The sequence below is a fragment of the Vombatus ursinus genome, unplaced genomic scaffold (genome assembly GCF_900497805.2).
Source record: "Vombatus ursinus unplaced genomic scaffold, bare-nosed wombat genome assembly UNPS02014814.1, whole genome shotgun sequence".
NCBI lineage: Eukaryota > Metazoa > Chordata > Mammalia > Diprotodontia > Vombatidae > Vombatus > Vombatus ursinus.
Window position 1 is genome coordinate 16,336,430 of NW_020954592.1, and position 20,400 is coordinate 16,356,829.

The window sequence follows — 20,400 nt, forward strand, 5'->3', positions numbered from 1 at the left end:
CAAGCTTTGGGGGTTTGTACAGCTGTTTTCAGAGATACTTCTAGGGACCTGAAAAGTGTCAGTTCTTCCAAGGTGCTATGATAAGGGGCGAGGTGTTCCCTCTCCACTGCCACAACAAGCTCCACCATGCCAGCACTCCTCCTCGCCCCAGGATCACACCTCAGAACTGTGACTCAGATCCAAGCACGGGCAAAGCAAGAGATTTCTGCCTCAGCCCTGGCAAAGAGATCCTTGCAATCCCTCTCTGATCAGCCACTTGATTCCACCTCAGTCTGTGGGCCAGAAGCTCAGGACACAGCCACTGCCCTGAGGGCATGCTCAGGACTTGCTGCTGAGACCTAGCTTCTTCTCTCACCACAGTAACAGACTTTTCCCACTGACGTTCTAAGGTGTCTTTGGTGTTCCTGGGTTGAGAAGTCTGGAAACAGCCACAGCTGCCTGCGATTCAGTCCTCTGAGGCCTGCTCCAGGGTCGCTGGGGCCTGTGTGCCCACGCCGAACTGTGCTCCTCTTCCAGCTTGGCACGATATACCTTTCCAATCAGCCATCCAGGTTGTCTTGGGCTGGAAATTTGTTTCACTCTGTCTTTTTGTGGGTTCTGCTGCTTGAGAATTTGTTTAGAGCCATTTTTTATAGGTATTTGGAGGGGTTTGGTGGAGAGCTCTAGCAAGTCACTGCTTTCCCTCCGCCATCTTGGCTCTGTCCCCCCCCCCCAAAAGAATTTCACATGAATTCTAGAAGGGAACACATTTATAATGATTATTCTAGGACTATGAAGACTTTTTTATTAATTTATTTTGATTTGTCAATAATCAATTCTATATGCTTTTGAGTTTAAAATTTTTCTACCCCTTCCTCCCCACCACCCTCCCCAAGACAGCACACAATCTGATATAGACTATGCATTTACATTCATAGTAAATATATTTTCACATTAGTGATGTTGTAAGTAGAAATTAAAAACCAATAGGAGGAACCATCAGAAAGAGGAAACAAAACTCAACAGAAGAGAAAAAAATAATAATTCGGCTTCTATAGTTCTTTCTTTGGGTGTGGATAGCATTTTCCATCACAAGGAGACCTCTGGAAATGTCTTAGATCCTTGTATTGCCAGGAAAGGTTAAGTTTATCAATATTAGTCATCACGTAACATGGCTGTTCTTGTGTACTACATTCTTTTGCTTCTGCTCACTTCACTCAGCCTCAGACCATACAAGTCTTTCCAGGTTTTTCTGAAGTCAGCTTGTTCATCATTTCTTATAACACAATAGTATTCCATCACATTCATATATCACAGCTTGTTTAGCCATTCCCCAATTGATGGGCACCCTCTCAATTTCAAATTCTTTGCCACCACAAAAGAGCTGCTGTGAATATTTTTGTACATGTAGGTCCTTTTCCCATTTGTGTGATCTCTTTGGGATATAGCCCTAGAAGTACTATGAAGACATTTTGATACTGGCTTAATATTTTGTCCTCCCCACTACAAATAAATTATCATGAAAATGATGACTAAACAGATCATAAGTTTACAGGAAACTGAGTTAAGAGTTGATTTCTGAACATAGACAATCCTGGAGGTTGGTGATGAGAGACACAGCAATGTTTGCTATTTGATTGGATACATGTCAAAAAATTTTGTGATGTTCCATATGGAGTCGAATTCATATTTTTTAATCAGATAAGCTTTCAATTCCATCATTAGACTATCTCAACCAAAACTGTCCACGAATGGATACACAAATGAAAGGTCAAAGGTAGCTTTAAATTCATAGAGCTTCAAGTAATACTAAGGTGGTAGCAGTCTGATTGTCCACATGTCATCCTGGCCATGTGACTGATCCATCTTGGCCTCCTATCACACATTTCTTCAATGATATTTTTCTCCTGTTCACAACCTCCATGCACCTATCTGTACCTCTGTGTGATATTCATTATTAAGTATTTGGAGACTGTCATATTTCATATATTGCTGCTATAATAACACTGATAGAATGTAGATATTAAAAAATGGGCTTTTGTCTCATGAGAAGTATTTTTTACATAGTTGTTAAATAGATATTCTTAAACCACAAATATTATCATATCACTCCCCTACTCAAGATTTTTCAGTGGCTTCCTATGGTCTCTAGGATAAAGTACAAAGTACTTCACCTAACATTTATAGCTCTGTCCAGTGTAGCTCCCACCTACCTTTACAGTCTTATTTCAATTCTTCCTTTCCTTTTACTCGCTATTTTAGTCAAAATGGTTTGCTAGATGCTTCTTGTACATGATATTCTAACTTCTCTCATTTTATCTCGTAGTATTTATTATTTCCCATATGTTTGACAATTGTGTTGTCTGGGACCAGATGGCTTTTGATTCCTCAACTACAACTACATCTCACCAAACTTTGGAGGCTGGGAGACTGGTTCTTTTCCCCCGGGGTCTATGCTCAAGGAACAGACATCTTTGGGTCCAGAACACCTGGGAGGAAGGCTAGAGATTGGAATTTATGAAGAATGATGGCCAAGAAGAGAATCCTTCCTCAAGGCATGGATTGTTTTTGCTTCTTCTTTACAATTTCCTGTTCCATTAGCAGAGAATTCAACCAATGGGAACTGAGGAACCAACATGGTTCCCTCATCCCAGTCAATGAGCAAGCAGCATTGGCTGTTGTATTGCTCACATAGTCCTTGCTGATTTCAAGAGAGACAACTAGAGGGGCAGCTAGGTGGCACAGTGGACAGAGCACTGGCCTTGGAGTCAAGAGGACCTGAGTTCAAATCTGGCCTCAGACACATAACACTTACTAGCTGTGTGACCCTGTGCAAGTCACTTAACCCCAATTACCCCACAAAAACAAAAAAAGAGAGACAACTAGAATACTTTTGATTTGTTCATTACAATGAAGTGGTCCTCCTTGGAGAGTTTTTTGAGTGCAAAGTTCTGAGTGAGTACCCTTGGGCACTCTAAATTGGTAGTGAAAGAGGTCTGAACTTTGGGAGGTTTGAGTTTGCCAGCTTCTGGGGTTGTGAGAGAAAAGAAATGATATGGGAAATGAATAGGTTGTGGGCTAGAAAAAGTATGCACTAGGTGTATTGACATTAACCTGTTTTATTTATCCTATGTGATTAAAATTAGCATGCCAGTATGTCTTTGTAATTGACCTTGAAGGAAACTTAGTAGGGACTGGTTGAAGGGGAGGAAGTTTTCTAAGAAGGATGGAGACTGAACCATTTATTTGATGAGTGGAAACACCAAACCCACATCCCTACATAGATGAGGAATAAGGGCCAACCACAAAGGGGTAGAAATAAGGGAAGAATAATAGCCAATTGCTTTGAAAATCAAAGAGAGGTATAGGTTTGTGATTACCCAGAGCATGCTCTTCTGTTATCTAGTATCCTTGATAGGTAAATCTGAATCCTTGTGTGAAAGTCACTTGCCTAGGATACTAACTGAGGCAGCTAAGTGGTTCAGTGGATTGAATTCTGGGCTTTGTGTCAGGAGGACCTAAATTCAAATGCAGCCTCATACACTTAGTAGCTGTGTGACATTGGGTAACTTGCTTACCCTCTGTCTGCCTCAGTTTTTCTCTACTGTAAAATGGGGATTAAAATAGCATTTACCTTTCAGGGTTGTTGTGAAGATCAAATGGCCATATTTGTCTAGCCGTTAGCATGGTGCCTTGCACATAGTAGTTGCCTAATAAATACCTGTTTCCTCCCTTCCTTCCTTATTTGCTTCCTTCCTTTCTCCCTTCCTTCCTCTCTTCTTCCCTCTCTTCCTTCCTTCTTCTCTCTCTTCCTTCCTTTCATCTTTCTGAATAGGATCAGGCAAGGGTCACATCATCCTTTATCTGAAACATCTGCAGTGTTTACCCTTCCTCATTACCACCTCTTAGAATCACTACCTTCCCTCAAGGGACTTCTCATGGGATGCTTCCTTCTCAAGGCCTTCCCTAATTCCCCTAATTTTATGTCTATCATTTTAAATTACTTTATATTATTTTATACATATTCACTTGTGTAATATTGTATTCCTCTAGTAAAATGTAAACATGAGGGCAGGGTCTGTTTCATTTTTGAATCCTTTTGTATCTGTAGCTTCTAGCCCAATATCTTGCACCCAGTGAATACTTAATAAATATTTGTCCAGGTGAGTTGAATTGAATATTTGCTACTTTCTCTCCGTTCTGGTTGCCTTCATCTGAATGTGCTTCAGATTCCTCCTATTTCTTGCTCAAATCCTCTTTCCATGGGACTAGGAAATAAATCTCTTGGAAATTAACTTATTTTGGAGAAGGAAGATATTAAAATAAAGTAGTAGAAATTCTTACATTCATACTAGAAAGTTATGAAGGAAAATGTTCAGGAATCACTTATCAAAGTGATCTAATCCTAGGAAAATGGACTGAGTTAATTTTGGGTTAGGAGAAAAGGAAGAAGTTAATTTTTTTTATCAATTTTTAATGAAGTACTTTTCTCACACCTTATTGATATGTAAATCTAGGGAAAAAGTGGAGTGATTTTTTTTCCTCTCAATGTGGGGGCAAATTTGACCTAAAGCTAGAGGAATCACAAAATTTTGAAGTTGCAAGAGATCTCAAAAGCAACTTAGTCTGCCTGTATTTTAAAGGAATTCTTAATGTAACACACTAGTTTAAGGGTTATCCAGCTTCTGTTCAAAGACAGAATCTCACAATCCCTCCTATCCTCTGCAACTCATTTCACTTTGGGATAGCTATAATAGTTACAAAGATTTTTTCCCTCTGAAATGAAGCCTAAATTTGCCTTTCTGCCACTTCTACTCATTTTTTCTGGTTCTGTCCTTTGAGGTCAAAAGGAACAAGCTTTCTCTTCTGCGTATGACAGATCTTCAAATACTTGATGACAACTATTATGTCCCCCTTCCCCTAAATGTCCTTCCTCCCCCTCTGTTATTCTTCTTTTCTTCAGGCTGAATATATTTGCTTCCTTCAACTGATTCTCATGACATACAGTTAAAGCCTAATACCATCTTGGTTGTCTTCCTCTGTATACTCTCCTTATCAATATAATTTTTAAAATTCAGCACCCAGAAGTGAATACAGTATTTAAGATATGGTTCAATCAGGGCAAAAATCTAGAGGCATGATTACCTCCTTATTCTTGGATGCTCTGCTTCTCTTAGTGCAGCTGGGTATCATTTGAGCTTACCTAGGACTGGTGGTATTTTCTGGACAAATTGTTCTCTGACAATAGTTTTCCTATCCTTTATTTGTAAAGCTGATTTTTTTAAACCAAAGTATAAAACTTTAAATTGATCATTGTTGAAGTTCATCTTAATAAATTTACCAATATTTTAGCCCATCTTAAAATCTTGATTCTGCTAACATGTATGTTAATTATCATTCTCATCTTTGTATCACTTTCAAATTTGATGAGCATGACAATTATGCCTTTGTCAAGTCAGTGATAAAAAAGTTAAATAGCACATGGCAAAGTATAGATCCCTGGTGCACTCCACTGGAGATCTGCTAGGTTGACATTGAGAACCATTAATAACTGCTTTGGTCATTCAACCAGTTTATAATCCATCTAAGTAAGTTATTATCTAGTCCATATCTCTCCCCTTTTTGTACAGGAATAGCATGAGATACTTTATCAAAAGCTTTGTTAAAATCTAGGTTAAACTATATTTATAGTCTTCTGGTCCTTCAAGGATTGGGAACCTGTGGCCTCGAGGCCACATGTTGCCTTTTAGGTGAAGCCCTTTGACTAAATCCAAACTCCATAGGACAAATCCCCTTAATAAAAGGATTTGAACTAAGGCTTAGTTCATTAACTTGTCAAAAATACAAAAAACGACTTTCTTGATGAAGCCATGCTAGCTCTTTTAAATTATCCCTTTTTTCTCATTTTTCACTAACCATGGCTTTACTAATATAGCCTTGATTTTTTTAAGAATTGAAGCCAAGTTTATTGACTTATAGTTTTAACTCTTTTCTCTTCCCTTTTGTGAAAATCAAGACATTTCCTCTTCTTTTTAACTCTCCTATTTTCTGTGATCTTTCTAAGATCACTGTCAGTGGTTCAACAATCATGTCTGCCAGTTCTTTTGGGAACTAAGAATGATTTTTCTTTGGGCCAAGAGAATTGAATTCATCAGTGGCAAATTACTACTCTTTCTATCTTGGTATCAACTTTGATTAATTCTCCCTTTCTGTCATTTTCAATGTAAAGGAAATTTTTGGCAAAGAAAACATAGGGAAAATAAAGACTGAGTATCTGCCTTCCATTTGTTGTCAGTTAACCTTGTCTCATTCCCACACACAAGAAGCAATTCCATTTCATCTTCAGTCTTCTGCTTTCCCCCAAATAGGTAACCACCATGACTGTTACCACCACCACCACTAAATTCTTTTGCTGTCTTTTTTGACTTATCTTGCAGGGTTGTTCTGAAGATTATCACCCTGGATGCTATTTTTTGGGGGATAGTGTTCTCATGTTTATTTTCTTTAACTTGTCTTTGCTTCCATATTCCATACACTTCTCATAAAAGTCTAAGCTATTTGTTGACTATTCTGTGCATCCATATTTACTTTCTTCATACAGTTGCCATTTTTTCCTCCTGGTCGGAATTATTTTTGTGATTTCAGAATTCCCTTCTCAAGTTTCCTATTCCTCTTGGGCTGATTTTCCCATAGAATTTTAGTCCATGTGATCTTATCCATCTTCCATCTGAACCCTTTAAAATACGTTTTCATAAAATCTAGGGTGCATGTCAGATCATGACCAGCTTTTCTCTTCTTATGTATGACAAATTCTAGGAACTTTCTCCATCATTTCCACCCAGCAAATGGTTCATCTCTTTGATTTATAATAACACTCTATATAGTATTTCCCCCAACAAGTTTTTCTACCTGTTGAAATGTGAAATGATCATTACTAAAGTTTTTGCACAAACAAAATCAATGCAGCAAAGATTAGAAGGAAAGCAAGAAACTGGGGAAAATTTTTACAGCAAGTTTCTCTGATAAAGGCCTCATTTTTCAAATATATAAAGAACTGGGTAAAATTTACAAGAATATGCTGCATTCCTCAATTGACAAATGGTCAAAGGATATGAACAAGCTGTTTTCAATATGAAATGCTCTAAATCACTGCTGGTTAGAGAAATGCAAATTAAAACAACTTTGAGGTACCACCTCACATCTATCAGATTAATTAATATGACAGAAAAGGAAAACAACAAGTATTGGAGGGAATGTGGAAAAAATTGGGACACTAATGCAGTGTTGGTGGAGTTATGAACTGATCCAACCATTTGGGAGAGCAATTTTGAATTATGCTCAATTATCTATCAAAACTGTGCTAAATCTGTATCCTGAACAGATCAAAGAGAAAGGAAAAGATCCTTATTTATTTATCCTTATTTATATATACCAAACATATTTCTAGCAGCTCTTTTTGTGGTGGCAAAGAATTGGAAATCAAAGCAATGCCCATCAATTGGGGAATGGTTGAACAAGTTCTTGGTATGATTGTGATAGAATTGTGGTTGTTTAGTCATTTTCAGTCATATCTGACTCTCTGTGATGCCATTTGGGGTTTTCTTGGCAAAGATACCAGTTTGTCATTTCTTTTTCCAGCTCATTTTACAAATGAGGAAATGGAAGCAAACAGAATTAAGTGACTTGCCTAGGGTCACACAGTTAGTAAGTGTCTGAGTCTGCATTTGAGCTTAGGTCTTCTTTACTCTAGGCATGGTGCCCTGTCCACTATGGCACCTAGTTGCCCTGTGATGGAATACTTTTGTGCTATAAGAAATGAAGATTAGGATGGTTTCAGAAAAAACCTGGGGAGACTTTTAAAAAGTGAAGTGAGCAGAGCCAGGAGATCATTGTGCACAGCAACAACAACATTGTAGGATGATCAATTGTGAATGACTTTAGCTATTCTTAGAAATACAATGATCCAAGATAATTCTGAAGGACTTATGAAAAATGTTATCCATCTCCAGAGAAATAACTGCTGTAGTCTGAATGCACATCTAAGCACACTTTAAAAATTTTCTTTATTTTTCTTGTTTTATGTCTGTCTTCTATTTTGCAACATGGCTAATGTGGAAATACTTTTTGCATGATTTTACATGTATAATGTATATCAAAGTGCTTACCTTCTCAAGGAGGGGAGGGAAAGAATTTGGGACTCAAAAAATATAGAAATGAATGTTAAAATTATTTTTACATCTAATTGAGAAAAATAAAATAAAAACATTCCTTTTTTTTTTTTTTTAAAGAAGCTATCCTTATTGTTAAGGCAAATTGAGATTTTTTTTGCCTGCTCTTTTTTGTCAGAGGAAGCAAATGTCTGGATAATTGAAACCTCCCATCACTATTATATAATTTCTCATTGTTTGGTTTGTAATATGTTCCCCAAGTTCCTCATCTGCTGTCTACAGTCATCATCCTGGGAAGTAAACCCTGAGGAGAAACACCCTGCCAACTGATCCAGCAAGTGCTATAGCCACATAGAAACTAAAGACCCATACAAGAAAGTTCTTGTCATCAAAATCCTTGACACTGTCAGATGATTCAACATCAGACACTTATATCAGTGGAAATGACATTAAAGAAAAGACATTACCATCAGCTTTGCTGTTGTATGCTAAGGACCATGGGATCTTTCCATTTGATTTGTAACTGAAACTTTCCATAAGGGTTGTCTCCCTCATTAGAATGTTAGCTTCCTGAGAGCAAAGATTGTCTTAGTTTTCTAATTGGATCTCCAGTATTTGTATCACAGTATTTTGCCCATGGTAAGTGCTTAATAAATGTCTCATTCATTTATTCATCCAGGTGGTCTCTAATATATGTTCATGACAAAACCACTTTTGTTTCTCCCTCCACTCTCCTCCATCCCTGTATGGTTTCAAGTTTTCCTCTAATAAGTATATCTTCTTAATATACAATGCTATACCACACTCTCTGACCTATTCTGTTTCTATTACATAAGTTCCATCCATATAGAGTCATATTTTAATCTTTAGTATCATCCCATTAAGTCTCAGCAATCCATGAATTTACATCCTTTCATTAGGGCATCCTGTATCTTGCTTGTTGCTTAAGCTTTGTTTATAGATATATAGAAGTTGTATGTAGTATATAGTATATAGTGTATAGGAGTATATAGAATAGTAGTGTTTAAAGTGGCCCCTTTAGATTCTTTAGAAACTTGTATCTGTGTCCTTTTCTCTATTTATCCCTATTTATTTATTTGAATGGGACCTTGAACTTTGATTTCTTTGGTGTGGAGAAATCTCAGGTGACAATACTCCTACTAATGCGGTTGGTACTTTCTCTTCGATTTATAGCTTCAGAGTTGCCTAGAGCACTGCAAGACAAAATGACTTGTCTAGGGTCACATAGGCATGTCACAGGGAGAACATGAACCCAGGTCATGCTACCTGCCAACTATGTGTGTGTATGTGTATGAAACATAAAGATGTTTCCTTCTTTTTACAATTTTCTATCACTAATTGAGGTGAACAATTTTCAATAGAAATATTTATGATACAAATCCAAAGTAGCATTAAACTTTAAAATGCCATATATTCCCACCCCTAGTTCACTGAATTTAAAATCACATCTAGTTAGGAGATGTGGTCTTTCTAATTCATTCTCAATTTCAGTCATTGGAGTATTAACTATGTATACCTGTTGTAGGAGCAACATATGCACATATGTGTATATGTATATATGTATATGCATGTGTATATATGTGTGTATGTAAATGAATATATGTGTCTATATACATATATACATATACATACATACACACACACACACACACACACACACATATATATATACACATATGTATGTATATATACCCTACATCAGGCTTGAGGATCAGTAAGTTGGAGGAGACAGACTTTATTGCCCACTTTCTGATCTCTCTCTAAATCATATGTTATTCATGGCTATTAATCTCCTTTTTCTTCCTATGGGCAAGGTTAGTGGGAGAGAAATAGTTTTGGCTGGCAAACCTTTACATAAGTCAACAGCTCCTCAATTACCTTAGATAATGAAAGCCAAATACATTTTGAAGTAGCTGGTATGAAATAATATCTTAGTAGGTAGGAGGATATTTGAATAGAGGACTTGAAGAGAGAAATTTCTAAGATGTAATACTGCCTATTTTGTGTTTAACCTTGGTATACTCTCTTAAATTTCCTGCCTCAATTTCCTACCACAGTAAAGCCTCTAATGTGGGGTAAGTCAGAATTAACCTGCTTATCAGATATTAAAGGTATGAGATCTAATGTTTAGTGGTTTTGGGTATCTGAGGAAATGAGCATATCTGATTCTTTTGTTTTGAGCCATACTTATGATTTTTTGGGTATAGGGAATTCCTAGTGTGGAGCTTCCCTCCACTAAACTTAGCTGTAACTTTTTTTCTTATAATTGCCTGGCACACTGATACACCTAGTATGTGTCAGAGGCAGGATGTGAAACCAGTTCTTTCTGTGTCTAAGACTGTTCTATATTCACTTTGTCACACTGATTCTCAAATATATCTGTATTCATATAATAATGAGCTATAGCAATTTCTTTGATATCTAGAATAGAGAGAATTTATCTACTTCATTGACTTGTAACAAAAAACTGAAAACCTTGAAAACTGAAAGTTCAAGTAAATGAAGAAAATCTTTTAGTTCCTATCTTTACATATACCAAATGTTGTTCTTCAACCTACAGAAGACATCCCAAAGAATATTGCTTTTTTTAAAAAAATGGCCTTTTCATAAAATTCATTATGAAAATTATCATCTCTAGCTGGCAGGGGTACACAGAGTTTTAGGATTGTAATAGATTACCTATATATTTCTAGATCCAATCTTTACAAGCTAAAGTAAAAAGCAGATTTATTAATAAATGACTTTTTCTAGATGGTACCCGGAGAATGTTGTCTTTTTCAAAACCATGACTTTGTAGAATTATGACAAAAGGAAGAAGAAAACAGTTTTTTTGGAGGCAGTCATATTTTTTCAGTATTATACTTTATGTGTATTCCAATTCTTTTAAAGTTGGTAAGTAACGTATGAGATATATCAGAAGTACCATAGTATACTGTATAGAGAGTCAGAAAGATCTGTGTTCAAGCCCTGCCTCTGACACATATTAGCTATATGACCATGAGGAATTTATTTAACCTATCAATCTATCAGACAACTCTAAGATTATCATTTGCAAACACATTGCTCTGTCTTGGTAAAGGGAGTAACACACTGAGAAGAAACTATTCAGGTAATGTAGATGTCTGGGCCAAAAATTCAAAACTTTAAAAAATAATAATTATGACCATATGATATATATTTTATAACATTTTTAGGGATTACTTACAACTTTTCTAATGCTACTAAGAACTGGATTATTTAAGCTTACTTATTTAATTTAATAAATTTAATAAATAATATTTACTTATTGAATAATATGCTTATTAAAATGTAGGTTATATCATGAAAGAATGAAAGTTCTGCATCATCTGTATATATTGATGGGAATTTTAACCAAAGTTATTAAATTTCTGTCTGGGTATTTCTCATCTTGAATTCAATAGTATGATTGTAATCTGAGTATTATTATTATTATTATTTTTAGGGAAGTAGATCATCCTCTCATTATCAATAATACAACATTCTTTAGCTTGTCAAAATTCTCCTTCATTACTACAGTTATTCCATAAGCAGCATTTAACTGTAAAAAATATTTGTACTAAACTTGTCAATGGATTTGGTAATTGAATGCCCCACACTTCTTCCCTTCCCAAGATTTACCTTGTGAATTATATTTTATTTTTGCTAATATTATAAAGAGTTTTCAACCCTTGGACAACAAGGGAGAAAGGCAGCAGGAATTGAGCTGAATGACAAGGAAAACCTATTTGGTATATGAGTTTAATGTGAATAATTCATAAAGTAGATGAAATGCAACATAAGACAAAAAGAGTTGATTTTTCAAAATGATATTTACAAATATCCTAAATGCTTCTTTTTTGTTTGTTGTTGTCATTGTTGATATGTGACTTTGGCCAGATTGGTGTTTTTAATGAAGCTTTCTATAGCCATTTTTCTAAACTAAAAATGTCCAGTGATTTTGCCATTTGTTGGCTTTCCTTCAAGATATTTTTCTTTAATAAAACAGAAGTTTAATTAAGTCCCCATAGAATCATCCTGATTGGAAATGAATCTTCCTGCCAACCATATTTAATGGATTTTCCCCCCATAATAAGAGGCCAAATGGCACAAATCCACTACTTCCTTTAGAGTTAAGTTTTAAACTTGGACCCTGCACCCAAAGGTTTTACTCAAGTAAAAGCTTATCTGAAGACATGGGGCAAATTTTAACTTCAGTAAAAGCTTTGCCTTGTTAAGCATTATAATAACTGAGTGTTCTACTTACAGTTTTCCCTCTCCTTTCTTAGGGCTATGTCACAAGTGCTGGATTAAGTATTACAGATGAAGTTTTTCAAAATTTTTATTTTAGACAAATACTAAAACTTAAATACATAATAAGAAAAGAACAAGAAACATTATAAACTTAAATATAAAATATGAAAAAACAAAAAAAGTCATGTGCACAACAACATAAGAGAGGGTTCAAAATATATAGCAATAACTTTTCATTTCAAGAAAACCTGTATATTAAATACTCTGCATTATGTTGAAAGGTGTCCATCTTTTCTTTGCTTCCTTGTAGGTTTTCTTTTGTTCTCTACTGTACACTTTTTACTTTGTTCTTTTTTCTCCCTCCTCACTACTCCAAGGCTACAATTGAGCATTGGATATATTTATATATAGATATTGATACATACATATACTTATACATATACATACATACATACATACATACATACATATATAAACATATATTTTCCCTAAGAGATTCTAGTCCTAAACATTGTGCTTGTGTTTGTGCAAATCTTTTTTCCTATCTCTCCTAACTCCTCTGCTTTACTTCTACCTGCTACCTTACTCTCCTATTTGATTCTAGCAATCCCTCTCTTATCCTCCCATTCTTATACAGATGCAGTTCTTGCATTAAAAAGTCTCATTTGCATTTTCCCACTATATGTGTAAAAGTATTCATTTTTGTACTGAATCACTATAAGTGTTTAATGCTGCCCTCATCCTCATTTGTGATGAGAGACAATGTGGCTTGAAACACTTACCAGTGGGAATCCTGGGGGGTAAGGAGTCTCCCCCTGAAACTGGATGTGTAGCTGGGATGTTATTTAAGAAGCTTGTCCTCAAGAAGCTGGGACATAATGCCTCCACCCCAATGGATGGGAAGGATCCTTTAAGAAATTAAGAAAAAACTTGAAATTTATCAAATAACTTGAGTTTCATTTTGATTGCATAATAATATTAGGTGAGTAATCATAATAAGGTCTAAATTCAACAAACGCATCATTATATATAAACAAAGGGTGAAGCAAACGAACTGAAACCATGTTTTATATGATTTTGTTAAATTAGTTTAATTTATGTACATATATACATATACCATTTATATATATATGTATACATCATGCACACATATGTATATATTTTATTTCTATTTTCAATTCCAAATGTTTCCCCTCCCTCCACCCTTCCCCCACCCATTGAGAAGGAAAGAAATATAATACCTATTATACATAAATATATTTATAAATGTACATACACAAATCTCTCCCCCTCCCCATCTCTAACCAAAGAACAGCTAGAAAGAGCAAGTCCCAAAGGAGAAGTATGTGTTTTCTTTTCTATATCTAAATGTGGAACATAAAGTTCTTTTTCCATAAAGATAGATTTTCTTGGGTGGGCAGAGTAGCTATAAGTGATGTCAGCAAACTGGTGTCCTGGCTGCAAAATTAATATCTTTCTGAATTAGAGGTATGCAGGTCCCAATCATCCCTAGGATCTCAGGTGTCTCCTGTAGAAATTTGCCCCAAGGCACACTGAGATTAGTGCTTCAAATAAAGAAAACACACATGTAAGTGCACATACTCATGATGTAGTAATTACATGCATTTTCATAGCCACTGGAAAAAATAATACAACCATAGATCTAGAGCTAGAAGGGATGTCAGAAGCCATTTAGTTCAAGTCTCCTACTTTATAGATAAAGAAACTAAGATCCAGGAAGGGGCTAAGTGACTTGCCTAAGCTGATAATGAACACCATTTTTTATTGCTCGTCATTTTCCTGTTAGGGTTAACATATGGAGAGATTCACAATTATCCAAAAATATAGCCATTTTTGCTTCATACTAAAGGTATTTTAAATAATGTGGACATATTCTTAAAGAGTCACTAAAGATTTTATTTTTAGAACCAAAAGGGAGTTGAATATTTTTCATAGGTTTAATAAAATGAATAGAATCAAATAATTTTAGAACTGGAAGGGCTGTTGGAAATCATCTAATTCGATCCTTTCTATTTTAAATAGGCATTGGAGTCATAGTAGTGGCAACACGTGTCCTGCTTTGTGGAGAAGGGGCCAGTCATCTCCACCAGGTGCAGAGCAACTACCACAAAAAGGTCAGGTAAGCTAGCCCAGCTGGAGAACCAAGGCACTCTGAGGGAAAGATAGGAGGTGACATGTGCCAGGCAAGTCAAACTATCGCCACCACCACCACCGCTTTGACCACCATCTCCCCTCAGATATCAATGGAAACAACTAACCCAAAAGTCTTAGAAATGGCAATTCTTTTCTAGCACATGGCCTGGAGTCATAATTCCAGTATAGAGATGTAAATTGGTGACTGGTCAAACAGGTACTACAGCCAGGGCTACTGAAGACACAGAAAAGAAAGTTCTTACTTGTAAAATTTTTGGCTCAACATCTGAAACCAATAATTCGATCAGTGGAAATGATATTAGAGCCATTACCATCTGCTTTGTTCCAGGGATCATGGGAAATTTCCATCTAACTTATAGCTGAAACCTTTCATGTATATTATTTCTCCCATTAGAATATAAACTCATTGAGAGCAGGAACTATTTTGCCATACTGTATCCCAGTGCTTTGCATACAGTAAGCATTTAGTAATGTTTCATTCATTTAATTGTTTATTTATTCATAATTCATTCATTTACAAAGGGGCAAACCAAACCTTAGAGAAATGAAATGATTTTTAAGCATGTGTAGTTAGTAGATGAGCTGAAGGAATTTGAGCTTTCCGTACTACAAAACAGGACTGAATTCTATGTTGTTTTGTTGAATTGTTTTCAATTATACCTGACTCTTTGTGATCCCATTTGGGGTTTTCTTGGCAAAGATACTGGAATGGTTTGCCATTTCCTTCTCCAGCTCATTTTACAAAAGAGGAAACTGAAGCAAACACGGCTAACTGATTTACCCAGGGTCACACAGTTAGTTTCTGAGGCCAGATTTCAATTCAGGAAGATGAGTCTTCTTGACTCCAGGCCTGGCCCTCTATCCACTATGCCACCTAGCTGAATTCTATGGGGAATTCATAAATCTAGATTGTCAATTGCAAACTTTGTATTGTATAATTCAAATTTATTACTAATTGATATTCTTTTTTTTTTAAGGCAATTGGGACTAAGTGACTTGCCGAGGGTCACACAGCTAGTATGTGTCAAGTGTTTGGTCTGAGGCCAGATTTGAACTCAGGTCCTCCTGACTTCAGGGCTGTTGCTCTATCCACTGCACCACCTAGCTGCCCCATTAATTGATATTCTAATGGGCTGAAAGGACTTCCAAAATACTCAGCAAGCAATTTAAAAAACTTATCATATTTAGACTCACATTTAAATAGCTAATATGGATTATATTCATGATTAATGTCATAACAACTGTCTAAAAGTTAAACTGACTTTAAAATACATTCAATGGGCACAATTAAATCAATCAAATGTTGCTCATAATTGACTGAATTAAAGGGATCACTTCTTGTTTTTGTTTTTGTTTTTATTTTTAACATTTGTTTTTAAAACTTTGGGTTACAAATTTTCTCCCTTCCTCCCTCCCCACCCACCCTCATTGAAAAAGCAAGTATCTTGATACAGGTTATAGATGTGTAGTCATGCAAAACATTTCCATAGTAGTCATATTGTGAAAAACTAAGTATATTTCCCTTCATCCTATCCTAACTCCCCCCCATTTATCCTATTCTCTCTTTTGACTCTGTCCCTCCTCAGAAGTGTTTGCTTTAGATTATCTCCCTCCCCCAATCAGCCCTCCCCTCTATTAAACCCCTGCTCTCTTGTCCCCTTCCCCCTTACTTTCCTGTAGGGGAAGATAGATTTCCATACCCCATTGTGTTTGTTATTCCCTTCTTAAGCCAAATCCTATGAGAATAAGATTCACTCATTACCTCTCACTTTCTCCCATTTCCCCTCCACTGTAAAAGCCTTTTCTTGTCTGCTGCATGTGAGATAATTTACCCCATTCTATTTCTCCCTTTCTCCTTCTCCCAGTATAATCTTCTCTCACCCCTTAATTTTATTTTCCAGATACCACCACTTCATCTTCAACTCACCCTGTACCCTCTATCTATCTATACATACTTATAATTTTTTCCCCTCCCACTACCCTAATACTGACAAAGGACTCATGAGTTACAAATATCACCTTTCCCTGCAGGAATGTAAACAGTTCAACCTTAATAAGTCTCTTATGATTTCTCTTTCCTGTTTACCTCTTCCATGTTTCACTTGAGTCTTGTATTTGAAAGTCAAATTTTATATTCAGCTTTGGTCTTTTCTCAGGAATGCTTGAAAGTCCCCTATATCATTGAATGACAATTTTTTTACCCTGAAGGATTATACTTAGTTTTGCTGGGTAGGTTGGTTGTAGTCCTCCTTTGCCCTCTGGAATATCATACTCCATACCTTCTGGTCCCTTAATGTAGAAGCTGCTAAATCTTGTGTTATCCTTATTGTGTTTCCACAATACTTGAATTGTTTCTTTCTGGCTGTTTGCAATATTTTCTCCTTGACCTGGGAATTCTGGAATTTAGCTACAATATTCCTAGAAGTTTTCCTTTGGGTATCTCTTTCAGGAGGTGATTGCTGGATTCTTCATATTTCTATTTTGCCCTCTGGTTGTAAAATATCAGAGCATTTTTCCTTGATAATTTCTTGAAAGATGATGTGTAGGCTCTTTTTTTGATCATGGCTTTCAGATAGTCCAATAATTTTTAAGTTCTCGCTCCTGGATCTATTTTCCAGGTCAGTTGTTTTTCCAATAAGATATTTCACATTGTCTTCTATTTTTTCATTCTTTTGGGTTAGTATCACAGTGCCTTGATTTCTCAAATTGTCACTAGCTTCCAATTGCTCCATTCTAATTTTTAAGGAAGCATTTTCTTCAGTAATCTTTTGGACTTCCTTTTCCATTTGTCCAATTTTGCTTTTTAGGGCATTCTTCCCCTCATTGGCTTTTTGGACCTCTTTTACCATTTGGGTTAGGCTATTTTTTAAGGTGTTATTTTCTTTAGTATTTTTTTGGGTCTCCTTTAGCATAACTCTCAGTTTTTCCTCTAATTCTCTTACTTGCTTCTCAAAATCCTTTTTGAGGTCTTCCATGGCTGGGACCAATTCATATTTTTCTTAGAGGCTTTGGAAGTAGGAGCTTTGGCTTCTTTGTCTTCTTCTGGTTGTGTGTTTTGATCTTCTTTGTCACCAAAGTAAGATAATATAGTCTGACTCTTTTTGCGCTGCTTGCTCATGATCCCGCCCAATTACTTGAGTTATAAACTCTTTGTTAAGGTAGGGGTCTGTTTCCAATGTGGAGAATGTACTGTTACAAGCTTCAGGGGTTTTGCGCAGCTGTTTTCAGAGATGCTTCTAGGGACTTGTAAATTTTCAGTTATTCCAAGGTGTTATGATCAAGGGTGAGGTGTTTACTCCTTTCCTGGTCTATGCTGTGGTCTATGAGCACTCTTTTCTGTCTTGGAACTGTGAGGAGGATTTCCTCTCCATACCCACTACAAGCTCCACCACGCCAGCGCTCCCTCTTGCCCCAGGACCACCCCTCAGAACTGTGACACAGATCTAAGCACAGGCAAAGCAAGAGAATCCTGTACCAGCAGAGAGATCCCTGCAATTGCCCTCCAATCAGCCACTCAATTCCCCCTCTGTCTGTGGGCCAGAAGCTCAAGAAGCAGCCACTGTCCTTGTGCCTAGCTCAGGGAATGGGGCTGGGACCCTGTGCTTCTCTCACTGCAGAAACAGACTTTTCTCACTGACCTTCTACATTTTCTTTGGTGTTCATGGTTTGAGAAGTCTGGAAACTGCCACAGCTGCCCAGGATTCAGTCCTCTGAGGCCTGCTCCAGGTTTGCTGTGGTCTGTGTGCCCACACCAAATCGCGTTCTTCTCCCAGTCTGGCATGATACACCTTTCTGATCAACCATCCAGGTTATCTTGGGCTGGAAATTTGTTTCACTCTTTCTTTTTGTGGGTTCTGCTGCTTTAGAATTTGTTTAGAGTCATTTTTTATAGGTATTTGGAGGGGTTTCAGGGAGAGCTCAAGCAAGTCACTGCTTTTACTCTGCCGTCTTGGCTCTGCCCCTCCCCTTCCAGGATTCTAAAGGGATCACTTCTATTGAGATCACTGAAGTTGATTTCAGTGGCTGCTGTTTTCAGAGAAATTTGTATGCAAAAGGAGTCAAAAGATATGTTTTCTTTTTTAAAAAGTTTAATTTATTTTTAGTTTTCAAAATTCACTTTTATAAGATTTTGCATTCCAAATTTTCCCCCTCCTTCCCTTCCTACCTCACCAAGGTGGAATTCAATCTGATATAGGCTATACTTGTATAATCATACTAAACATATTTCCATATTAGTCATGTTGTAAAAGAAGCATCAGAACCAAAGAGAAAAACTACAAGAAAGAGAAAACAAACAAACAAAAAAAGAGAAAATAGTATGCTTCGATTTACATTCAGACTCCATAGTTCTTTCTCTGGATGTGGTTAGCCCTTTCCATTTTGAAGTCCCTTGGAATTGTCTTAGATCATTGTATTGCTGAGAAGAGCTAAGCTTTCAAAGTTAAGCATTACACAATGTTGCTGTTATTGTGTACAATGTTCTCCTAGTTCTGCTCACTTCATTCAGCATTAGATCATGTTTTTCTAGGTTTTTCTGAAATCTGCCTGCTCATCATTTCTTATGAAACAATAGTATTCCATTACATTCATATTCCATAATTTGTTCAGCTATTCCGCAATTGATGGCCATCCCCTCAATTTCCACTTCTTTGCCACCACAAAAAGAGCAGCTATAATATCTTTGCACATGTGGGTCCTTTTCCCTTTTTTATGATCTCTTTGGATTGCAGACCTAGTGGTGGTATTGCTGGATCAAAGGGTATGCACAGTTTTAAAAGATGTGTTTTCATAGAAGAAACTTGACAGATCTAAAATTATCCTCTTTGGAAGAATATCTGTAGAGTTTTACATAGTTTAATGCACCAACTAGCAAAAATATAGAAACTCATGCAATATAGATAAGAATTTTTTTTTCTCCCCAAGAAACGTGGTCATCTATTTGTAATACATAAGACTTAGTACTAATAGCTCACATTTATGTAGATTTATTAACTATATAAATTTATAGAATTTGTAAACCACATTCATAACGTTTGTAAAGTACTTCCTTCACAGCTATACTGTGAGGAAGGTGGTGCAAATATTATCCCCATTTGTTATATGAGGAAATTGAGGTACTGGGAAGTTAAATAATCATGCTATTTCTAAGGATTTGAGGCAGAATTTGAATCCAGATTTATTGATATATTTGTATACATAAACATATGTGTAATATATCATTATATTTACAATATAATGATATATACATATATCAACTTAATAGCGAACGATCATTAGAATAGTCCCCTTTGGCAGAACGAGAACATTTGTAAAAGATCTAGGGAAGACAAAATATTCTTCTTCAAGGAATACATAACTCAATCTTTAGCAGAAGTCAGAAAGTGCACTGATACAACTTTTAGTGGATAAAAACAGAAGAGAAGAAGAGAAGAAGCTTGATGTTTTGGAAATAGTGATTTTGGACTTAGAAGGCCCAATTCTGAGACCCAATTTTTAACACTTATTAGTTGTATGACTCTAGACATTTAACCTCTGCATCTCATTTTCATCATCATTAAAATGGGAATTGATAGTATACTACCTCCATCAAAGGACTGTTATGAGAAAAGCACATTGTGTACTATAAAGATCCCTAAAAAGTAAGTTATTCTTGTAGCAGAATTGTGAACATTTTTACTCATTGAGCACCAACTGCATAATGCAATCTTAATGTAAACTCATAGCTTATTTTTCTTACATGGCAATCTTGAAGTTATCCCTCTATCTATCTATCTATCTATCTATCTATCTATCTATCTATCTATCT

General features: G+C 36.1%; 1 protein-coding gene across 1 annotated transcript in view; it reads right to left on the minus strand.

Moving 5' to 3' along the window:
- Positions 1-20,400, minus strand: part of EPHA6 (EPH receptor A6) — a 1,252,883-nt gene that overhangs the window by 192,603 nt on the left and 1,039,880 nt on the right. The window contains 1 exon segment of the mRNA XM_027835345.1: positions 13,202-13,327. Coding sequence (XP_027691146.1) covers positions 13,202-13,327 — 126 coding nt within the window.